Raw genomic sequence first — 11,148 nt, 5'->3', positions numbered from 1 at the left:
TGGGTTTTGGTTGATTTTGGAACTGGCAATGTCCTTTGGTAAATATGGGGAGGTGATGGGTTTTGATTTAGTTTGTCATGGCTAGGCCATCAGTCCATTCTCTGTGGCTTTCCACACAACTGCCTGTCCCCTGAATAACCAAATATAGATGTCACTCTTGTGTCCATCTATAGGGGTGGGATAGGGAGGGTGGGAAGGAGATGCAAGAGGGAGGAGATATGGGGATGTATGTATATGTATAGCTGATTCACTTTTTTATACAGCAGAAACTAACACACCATTGCAAAGCAATTATACTCCAATAAAGATGTTTAAAAAAAAGTCACTCTTGCTTTGTTTCCCACCCCCATCTTCCCCCAAGAGACCAAAAAGGTGATTGTGCATTTCCTCCTCCAGAACTGCAGCCTCCTTCCCCAGGAGGAAGCTGGTCTGCTGTCAGACAGGAGTGGGGCCACCTGAAGACAAGATCCATCCAGGCCCTTGTCCTGGCCTGAGAGCTAGATTGTCTGAAGCTCCCTGAGGAAAGAAAGTCTCTCTGAAGGGATGAAGGGAGTGGCCCTCACTGAAAAGAATTGGATCCCCAAGTCAAGAAAGAATGGCAGGGGGTGGGGGGCTCAGCTGTGGACTTCAACTCTTTTTTTAAAAATAAATTTATTTATTTATTTATTTATTTATTTATTGGCTGCACTGGGTCTTCACTGCTGCGCGTGGGCTTTCTCCAGTTGCGGTGAGCGGGAGCTACTCTTCATTGTGGTGTGCGTGGCTTCTCTTGTTGCGAAGCACGAGCTCTAGGCGCACGGGCTTAGTTGTTCTGTGTTATGTGGGATCTTCCTGGACCAGGGCTTGAACCCGTGTCCCCTGCATTGGCAGGAGGATTCTTAACCACTGCACCACCAGGGAAGTCCCTTTTTCTTTTTTTAAGATTTTTTTTTTTTTGATATGGACCTTTTTTTTTTTTTTTAAGTCCTTATTGAATTTGTTACAATATTGCTTCTGTTTTATATTTTGGTTTTTTTGGCCACAAGGCATGTGGGATCTTAGCTCCCCGATCAGGGATTGAACCTGCACCCCCTGCATTGGAAGGCAAAATCTTAATCACTAGACCATCAGGGAAGTCCCTGGACCTCAACTCTTCATCAATGATCTCATCCAGTATCCCGGCTCTTACAGAATAATAGCCACATTGTGACCACCCCCCTGGACTGGACATCCCCAGATGGACATTTCACAGGTATGTCAGACCTACTGTGTCCAAATCAAAATCCTGATCTTCCCTCTCTGTTCCACCTCCCACCCCAATTCTGTCTTCCCACCACAGCCTTCTTCAGGTCAGAAAAACAGCAATGCCATTCTTGCAGTTGCCAAGGCCAACAACGTCACAGCCATCCTTGACTCCTCTTCTCTCCCAGGCCACACAGAATCCTTCAACACATCCTGATGATCTGACCATTTCTCACTGCATCAACGGAGCTCAGCCACCATCCTCTCTTGCCCAGATTGCTGCTGCTCCCTCCTCCCACCCTTGCCCCTCTGAAATCAAGTCTGAGTGCAGCAGCCAAGTGACCCTTTGAAAACAAACATCAGATCAAGTCACTCCTTGGCTCTTAACTCTCCAACAGCTTCTCATGTTGTTCATAGTAAAAGCCAGTGGCCTTGGCCCTGCTTAATTACCTAGTCTCTTTGGGACCTCATTGCCTGCCACGGCTCGCTCCCAATTCACCCTGCTTCATCCACGACTGCTGTTCCTCGAAGGCACAGGTGTCTGCACTTGCTCTGCACCTGCCTGGAACACCCTCCCCCACCTCCCTCAGGTGTGTGTCCATTTGCCCAAACATCACTGTGGTAGCAAGCCCCTCCTTGAGGGCCCTATTTACAATTGCAAACTCTCCTCACCAGCATTCCGTTTCCCTCTCCTGGCTACAGTTTCTCCATCTAACATGGCTTTTTCACATGTTTGCCACCCTCTCCAAAATGAGCCCCTTGAGAACAGGGACTGTGTCAGCTTTATTTTTTGCTGCATCCCCAGAGTCCAGCCAGGGCCTAGCACAGGACAGGCACTCCACGAGTGTTTGTCGAATGCATGGAGAGGGTCAAGGCCTGAGTGCGGGGGCCCTGAGGTGGCAGAATGTCAGATGCAGACAGCTGCAGGGGTGCCCAGGGAGGTGGGTGCTGACACACTGACTGGGGAGTGAGTGGATGGACCTCACAGGCCTGGATGAGGAGAGCCTTCAGTAGATGGACTGAAGACCCGGAACCCCCTTGTCTCTGGCACCACACGAGCCCGTGGGAGCAAGGCAGTAAGGGAAGACAAGTAAAGCTGGGGTTCTCATCAATGGTGGAAACTGGTGGCTTGGAGTCACATTTTGTTGGATTTAGGAAAGTAAATGCAGTATCTTTTACACCTTGAGTGTTGGGAAGCAATTCATTCCAGAAGTCCCACCATTTAGGGTCCCTATAGGTGAGAAAGGCAGAGGCTCCTATCCAAAAGGCAAGTTATCTAGAGGTCCCACTGGCCCGAGGCATTAGCCCCCGGACTTCAGAGCCAGGGCAGCCCCCACCCTCCCACCAGGGCCCACAGTCCCACCAGGAAAGCAGTCCTGGGGTGGGGAGCACATAGGTCTCCCGTGTCAGGTGCTGCTGACGGTGGGACAGTAAGATGAGCAGGAGTTAGGCAGCCGAGGTGAGCCAGGGAGGGAGAGAGGAGGAATCAGGCAGAGGAAACAGCACGTGCAAAGGCTAGGAGATGAGAGCGCCTGGGACAAAGAGGGGACAGCAGGAGTGTGGCTGTGAGAGGGCAGGACCTGAGCGTGGGGTCAGATCTCAGCAACAAGCCTCAACTAAGGCCACAGGAAGGCGCCAAGCAGAGAAATCTCACCCCAGCTATTGTGTAAGGAATGAATGAGCGGAGGCAACGAGGCTGCAACGAGGCTGCACGGAGCCAACTGGCAGTCAGGATGAATCTGAAGAATATTTAGAAAGTAGAATGGGTAGGCCTTGGATACTGATGAGATCACTCCTAGTAAAGAACCGATGGTGGTGAAAGAACACCGGATTGGGGCAGGTAAAGGAGGAGGGCCTGGGTCTGGCCATGCAAAGTCCACACGAAGAGGCCTCACAGGCCCATGAGGGTTAGGAATGTGGACTTGGGAATCGCAGGATTGTGGTGACTGAAGCCCTGAGAGTAGGCAAGAACACCCAGGAGAGCATTCAGTGGGGAGAAGAGTCTCAAGCAGAATGCTGCCAGCAGGAGGAGAGATGCCCAGAAAGGCAACTTAGAAGGAGCAGCCAAGGCAAAATGAGGAAAGGTGGAAAGCCAGAGAGCAGGTGAAGGCCAAGGGCAGAGGATGCCTCTAGAAGCAGGGAGTGGTCGGCAGCACCCTGGGAAGTGACGCTGGTTCCATACAGACAACCTCCCACATCTCATACCAAGTCAGCACTCCCCCCATCAGATACCACAAACGATCTAGAATTTAACAGATGTTTATTTGTGTAGTAGGAAGATTCAGGTATATAAATAAGGTGAATACTTTCCAATGTACAGTATATCATGATCTGACACTTCATTGAAAAAGAATCAGTTCAATACTGATCAGACAGTGCACAGAGAAAGGTCAACTGGGGCAAAAACACATGGATTTACTGAAATGACAGAGGCAGGGCCAGGACAAACTCGGGGCCAATCTTGGCAGCACAGACACTGCAGTGGGCTACATTTGACTACCTGGCACTCCCCAGTGGGGCCAGGGAAGCCATTTCTATGTTTTGGGGAACTTTCTCACTAAACAGGTCTTCAGAGTGAACAGACTGAGGAAGTGCCTGACTCACCCAACACCACCAGGCTTCCCAACAATTCTCAACAGAGGGGCCGCTTGTCTCTAACACTTTGGTCTTCCCCTCCTGTTTTGCAAAGTATTAAACACCAATAAAACTTAAAACTTGGTATCAGCATCGACTCCAGAAGAGAATCCACAATCCATGAGCGTTGAATGTCCCTGGATGGGTGAGCCAAGTTTCTGTTCCCCCACCCACAAGACACTCAGGGCTGGCCTCCGCCAGCTGCAGGACTCCTGGCCTCTCCTCTGCCTGTGCTTCTCCTGCTGCTGCCCCCATGGCTTCTCAACAGTCCTCTGGCCGGACGACAATAAACCACTGTATCCTGACACTGCCTTTTGTTCTCTTGGCTCCAAGTCCTTTGGTTATGTTGGCCCTGATGTCTGCTCAGCTCTTTCCCTTTGTAATCAGCTCCCAGACACCCAGCCAGTGTGACATAAGGCAGCAACACAGTGCTGTGTGGCAGCCACACGGTGCTGTGTGTGTGTAGGATTCAAATGCAACAGAACACAAAGGACATCCTTATAAAAACACGTATGTACATTCTCAACCCCCTTTCTATTCTGGCATTCCCTGGCACAAAGCCAGCAAAACCAGCACATGAACCTAACAGAGGTTGCTCCAGCAACCGAGGACAGGGACTGCGCTATGGATGACGTCAGCAGAGAATCCCACCCGGGACAGAGTCACCAGGTGGCTAAACCCAACTACAGACTCTGAGCGCTACGTAAGGGTCTCCTGACACCTGGGAGACCACTGCAGCAGCATCTTCAGCCCAAGGCGCAGAGGGCCCTTGCCCCTGGCTTGGAGCCATTTTCTCTACAGATAAAAAGCTGCCTGGGTCCATTAGATGCAACAATGAGGGAGGAAGTGCCTGGCCTGGCAAGCACGGGTCCAGAGGAGCGGGAGGCAGGCCCAGATCAGTCCATCACCGCAGCTGCTCACTAAACCCCCACAACTGTGCTCCTGGTTCCTGTCATAAGCAACTAACTGAAGGGGAGAGACTACCCTTTAAACACATGGGCCTTTGGGTCTAGTCTTCATTCCCCACAAACACTCAGGAAACAGCCCACAGTCAAGCCAGTGGTTCTAGGTCATTATTATTCTATTGGCTTGAGAACTTCATGGATCCATCAACACCATTCCTTCAAAGTGAAGAATGAGCCACCTCAAACACACCCTCCCCAACTCCTCCGTCTGCATTCAGAAAACTAATAGTTTTCATTTTTCATTAAACCGGTGCCTATTCTCCCTTCATTCATGAATCACCACTGAGATCCTCTGCTAACCTAGAATCCAAGAGAAACACCCCCTATCATCTATCCCCAAGTGGTCACCTGTGTCTACCCTGTTAACACTTTTAAGAAAGCAAGAAACACAAAGCCCCTGACCTGTTATGTGTAAGGACATGAGCGAGAGCTTTAGGCCTTCCCTCTGTACTATCATCTACTACAGAGAAGCTCTCTCTCTCTCCCACTCCTCTTGGGCCCCGCGATGTCTGCTCACACGGAGGACTGCTGCAGGTCCCTGAGCTGTGTGCACAGAGCACAGTTCTTGGCAGAGGGGGACATGGGGTCCAGAGCAAGTCACAGATCAGCCCTTACTGCCCAGGAAGTGGAGGCACCACCAGGCAAGAGGAAAGGGCCTCCTTCCCCATGGCAAGTCCAGACCAGGGGCAGCAGGAGGTGAGCAAAACCTCAGGCAAACCATTCCTACCAGGAACGGAGAATTCTGGAACTTGTCCACATCCTCTCTCCTTTCATCAGGCTGGCTTTCTAAACGAAGTGGGAAGTACCCAGTCGCTGTAGATGGGTGTTAAGGTCTGGACTGCTTCTCTCAGAAGGAGAGTATGGTCACTTTCTAGACTTTGAACACCCAGGCTGTGTGCAGGGCAGGGGCAGTGTAGTGGCTGAGAAACAGTCTCCAGCATCACACAACCCTGGGTTCAAATTACCAGCTGGGTTCAACAAAAACAACTACCATTTATTGAGAGCTTACTATGTGCCAGGCACTGACAAATATTTACATGCATTACCTCATAAAATCCTCACAACAATCCCGAAAGGGAGCTGCTATTATCAGAGCCAGCTGGGTTGGAATTGTACCTAGTAACCTGCCCAAACCTAGGGCTATTTGAGCCCAAAGTCTATCTTAACCACTGCACTTTGCCTGTCATGGTGCCTCATTTTCCTCATGTATAAAATGGAGATAATACCTGATCAAAGGTTGTTTTCCGGATTAAAAGGGATAATGCATCCTTAGCACTGTGCCTGGCACATATTAAGCACTATTACTATTATTGCAATTATTATTAATAAACACACTGCTGGTAACTTAATGACTTGAGAATAAAAAGGAGCCTCATCATATAGGCATTTGGTAGAAGAGGGGAAGGGGGGCAGGGTTTTCAAAGAGCCAATGGATTTGAAAGCCACTGGCCATAAAATCCTAGACTTCAGATATTCTGGCATTCTAGTCTCATAAATCATCTACATGTTCTAAAATCCCAACACTTCAGCACCCAAAGTATACCTCCCAAACCACCCTCCCAGCTGAGATCTCTTTGCCTTTGAAAACATGGCATACATACAGACAGGTGAAAGCCTTACTCTATCAAGAGGCAGCCCCAGGTAAGCACAGCAGCCTCTACCCACCTGAGAGGCCAGGTGAATAAGGTTACTGCTGGTCAGCCTGAAAGGGGGGGGCGGGTGGGCAGTGCTGGGAGGAACAGAAAGATGGGGCCACCTTCAAATGGAAATAGGCAGTCAACAGCTGGGACTCCATTCCTCACTGAGAATGGGCCCACCTTCTACAGGGAATGTGGGTGAGCAGAGTTCAGGACCAAGAGGAGGTGGGCCTAGAAGAGCCCTTAAATAAGCCTCATTCATCACCACTTGGTCCAAGCCCAGCACCCTATGTAGGTCGTGCCACAAGGGCCCCACCCAACAAGGGAAAACAAGTTAGGAAGTGGGAGCAGGTAATCTCTTTAAAAAGTGAAAGCTGGGTAACTGCGAGCATGGAAGGTGATCAAGGGAAAAGAAAGTTAGTTTTCACCAAGGACAGAATAATGAGGCTCTGCCCACGAACCAGACCCTCTCTTCAGGAAGCTGATGGTTTGTTCCAGCCGCTCTTTCGGAGCCCCTGCTGACAAGCACAGTGAGAGTCGGCCCATGGTTTGTTGTCTTGCAATGTGTGTATGACAGTCACCTGGACATCCTTCTGTGGAAGAACAGCACCCTGGGCCTAAGGGAAACTTCCCACCCTGACTGTGGAAGAACAGAAACCCTGGGCCTAAGGGAAACTGACCCTCCCCACTCCACCCCTTCCTCAGCACATAATCACAACACACAAGAAAGGTGGGCACAGACGAGAGTTACTCCCAAAGACAAAAGGCGATGGTGCCTAAGATATCAGTGACACAAGAAGACGTTTCAGAGGTGCCACATCTAGTACAGTAATGCAAATCTACTTCCTTGGAAACTGACCTTGGGCAGGCTTCTTATGGAGCAAGGCCACTGCTGTCCAGTTTTCCAAGCAATGATGCTCTTTGCCCTGAGTCAGTCACACACACCCCTGCCCCCCGCAATGTCAGGGATGCTGCTGATCCTGCCAGGGGCTCACTGACAGTCTGAAGATGTGAACTTAAGGATCCATTCGAATCAGCCTCCAGCTAACTCGGCAACTAGCTCATTCAAATCAAAGGGCCTGTTTAGTCTCCATTAAAATATATTTTTGGAATCTTCTTATACAATATAAGTTACAGGATAAAAAGCCCAGTGGGGAAAAAATAAATACCATAAAATGATTTCAGAGTCTACCTGTGTAAGGCTAAGTTACATTTTGCCCCTTCTGAGACATTAGTTTCAAACATACATAACAGAATTATACAACACTAGAAGGAAGTACATCTTAAATACAGTTAAACTATACCTACTAAAATGCTCAGAGTATGAAACAGGCAAAAAGTAATAAACATAAATAAGGCCCAAGCTGCCTTAGAGGGTTTCACTTTCAGAAGCAAAACATAAATGTGTACTTCTTCGATGCTGAGAGCAACTGAGAGGGTGGCACATGCACGCAAAGGGAAAAGGCGCGGGTGTCCTGCGAGCAGTCACGAGAATTCGCCAGGGAGGACACCAGGTCCAGCCCCTGCAGATGCTCCCTGGTTTCTTTTTCCATCAGCTCCTTATGTCACCAGGTAGGAGCTAACAGCAACTTAAGCTCCAAACGTGGCACACAGGTCGGCCCTCCTGAGCTTGCCGGAAGGAATGCTGCACTTTCCCAAAGGTGAGGAGGCCCGGGGATGATAAGTCCTTGTCCTGCTGGTGAGCACAACCACCATGTGACCCTGGGGACGCGCCCCCCTGGCCCTCAGCTTCCTCATCAGCAAAGGGCTCATGCCTCTCACCTGAGGTACCTCAGAAGGCTGCTGTGAGAATGTACAGGATTCAAATTGGAAAACAAAACAAAAATCTCTAAATCAGGACTGCACAATATGTATGAACACAAAATCAAATGGGAAACATAAAACCATGCATGGGAGTTAGAAACTGAATCCACGACAAGGGAGGGCACACAATTTGTCACATTTTATTTCTCACAAAAAAAATGGATCTGAAGCAAGTTATGCCACTCATTAAGATCTGCACAGCTGTGTGTTATAAGTCTCTGGAAACTTGTCTGTTTGGTGAAAGATTTTCAATAAATGGAAGAAAGAAAAACAATGTGCTATATAGACACAAGGTGGCATCAGTCTCCTGGCTACTGACTACGAAATTCCCCTATTTCACCAGAAAGCAGGCAGGGAATCAAAAGAAAACAAAATCCCGCTGACCCTCGGGCTTTCTTGATGGCAGCTCTGTTGAGCTTCCAGCTGCCGTTTCCCGGAACCCCCATCAGCAGCCACGTCCACAGAAATGTGCCAGGCTCCCTGATCCCAAAGGAACACCTATTCAAAGGTGGCTCTCTGCTGCCGGGTCCCAGCTGAGACTCCCTGCTCCCAAGGACCCACCATCTGCCCACAGTGGGGTACCATGAGACAAATGTGGCGCCATTTCATCTCTGGTTTGGGGAACCAAGTTCATTCTGCAATCAGAAAACTATATTCGTTACTAATCACCTCCACTCTTTAAGACTTATTGCTGAGGACAAGCATTTTAAGGACAAGTATTTAGAAAAGGCCTGTAAGTACTTGCTTTTTGGGTGCCCAGGACATGACTCAATACCTGCAGCAGCCTCTGGTACATGTACTTGTTCAGCCAGAATGATGGAATATGGGAATTAGAAGACAGCTCAGAAAATGAGGACCCACAGGGTGATGTGTCTGTCCTACCTAGCGTCATACAGCCAGCACTAAAACCCCACGCAAAAACACATTTTGTTTTTAAAGGGGCCTTGGACCTGAAAAAGAAAAGCCATGTACTGAACTGGAAATAAAAGTTCAGAAGAAGGAAGCTGTTGCACGTGGAAGGTCACACAGCGACTGTGAGCTGAGACATCACGAGGGGTCTGGCCCGTGCTGGACGCTTCAGTGATCTGGGCTGGCTGTGAGCATCCACGGATGCAGTGAGGCTGAGATAAACAGAAATAGAGCAAAGCAGCACCAGCCCAAGGTGCTGAAGCAAGCTGTTACACCCTCATTTGGCAATGAGAACCAATAATGGCACAGAATAATGGAACACACTTGGCCACCAAGCTCTCTCTCCTATACCCCCTTGCTTATTGTCCTGACAAAGAACGTATATTCCAAAAGTCAACCTCACTCCTCTAATTAAAAGGAAACAATAAATAAGTCACAGTTGAAAAGAAAAAAGGTCCCCCTGTAAAATACAAACTACATTTAAACTGGTCACATTATACAACAAGTGTGCATTTAATCTTCAGAAGCTTCAAACCTCTAATTGGGTTGGGTTATGCAGAGTTGTAAGCAGGACTTTGTGGTTTCAGTGAAGAAGTCATGGTACAACTGAAATCACTGTAAGAAATAAGTGATTTTTAAAACACACACAGATACACACTTGCCTTAAGAGTTATACATACATATATATTATATATATAATATACACACACACACACACACACACACACACACACACACATAACACAGCAGCTATGTGGGTGGTCAGCAAGGCCAAGGGCATGGGCATGTGAAAGAGAAGCCCTCTGCTCCCTGCCAAATGGGGAAGCCCCCAGAAAGGATTCAGCAGCAACAAGTCTACAGCACAAACGTGAACGACATCATCCCTGAAAAGACCCAGTTAGCCGACTGCCCTATAGAAGCCACTTGAGCCTAAACCCTGTGAGAAAAGGCCCAATTACAGTATATCCTACTGCATACACTTGAAATAGTACAGTGTGGCTTTTCTCCAGACTATTATAATTTTTCATGCTTTCTGAAAAAAATAAAAACTGAAACCTTCTTTCAGTCTGTGATGAAGCGAGGTGAACCCATATCATAAAGCAGAGCTCATACTCCACAGGATTTGTGAACAGAATGCTTATCTGATTAATAAGTCTTCATCCCTTCAGCCTCAGGAGGTAACACTCCTGTAGCTCCAAGGCAGGGATTACTGAGAAGCCCAGGGAAAGCGCTCCAGTAGTAAAGACATCCAAGCTGTGCACCTCTTCCCTGCTGGGGGTCAGCTACAAAGAGAGCTCGGTGGGGGCTAAACTGGATGAACACAGATGAATGTCCACTCTGATCAAGCCCAGATATGGAAGCTCCAGCTTGGGAGCTAGAAGCACCAAGTAGGTGCTTCAGAGCTGGGCAACACTGTCTTCCAGGTTGTTAAAAACTTCGGTTTTAAAAATCCAAATGGTTTTACCCCCATGACTTTTTTCCAACTCAAAGCTGTAGGTTACTTACAACCCAAATCATAATCACATAGACTGTACACACAGATTTTTTTTTTTAAATCCACAAATAAAAAACACTGTTAAAAAAAAAAAAAAAAAAAGACAGTGAGTTGAAGTCTTGTCTTTGTCCAGCTGGGCTTGCCCTGGAGCCCTGCCCCTCACTCAGCCCTGTTACTGCTCTCCTGGCCCTGGGTGGTCCCTATTCGTCCTCTGTGGCAGCTGTCAGCATCCCCTTGTCAGTCAGGTGAGACTTGAGCATGTTGAAGATGTGGAGCTGCTGATCTGGCCTCAAGGTCAGGAACTGCTGAACCAGCTTACTCGGATTAGGGCCCCTGGAAGAGGATGAAGAAACAGCACTGAGCAAAGCAGGGGCCAAGCAACTTCGAGTGCCTGATTATTCAAGTAGCTGTTCCCTCTCTGGATTCTCTACTAATGGAGGGTAGGGGTCCTCAGGGAATCCAT

General features: G+C 48.5%; 1 protein-coding gene across 3 annotated transcripts in view; it reads right to left on the bottom strand.

Moving 5' to 3' along the window:
- Nucleotides 1-7,560: 7,560 nt before the first annotated feature.
- CDS2 (CDP-diacylglycerol synthase 2) overlaps nt 7,561-11,148 on the bottom strand; it is a 60,754-nt gene continuing 57,166 nt past the window's right edge. For all 3 annotated transcript variants that reach the window (XM_082431435.1, XM_082431433.1, XM_082431434.1), the window contains one exon: nt 7,561-11,018. In XM_082431435.1, coding sequence (XP_082287561.1) covers nt 10,886-11,018 — 133 coding nt within the window. In that variant the 3' untranslated portion in view covers nt 7,561-10,885. The remainder of the gene's footprint in view (nt 11,019-11,148) is intronic.

This window comes from Balaenoptera physalus (genome assembly GCF_965194825.1).
Source record: "Balaenoptera physalus genome assembly, chromosome: 16".
Classification (NCBI taxonomy): Eukaryota; Metazoa; Chordata; class Mammalia; order Artiodactyla; family Balaenopteridae; genus Balaenoptera; species Balaenoptera physalus.
The sequence above is the reverse complement of the archived record's forward strand: the minus strand, read 5'-3'. Positions and strand labels throughout refer to the sequence as shown.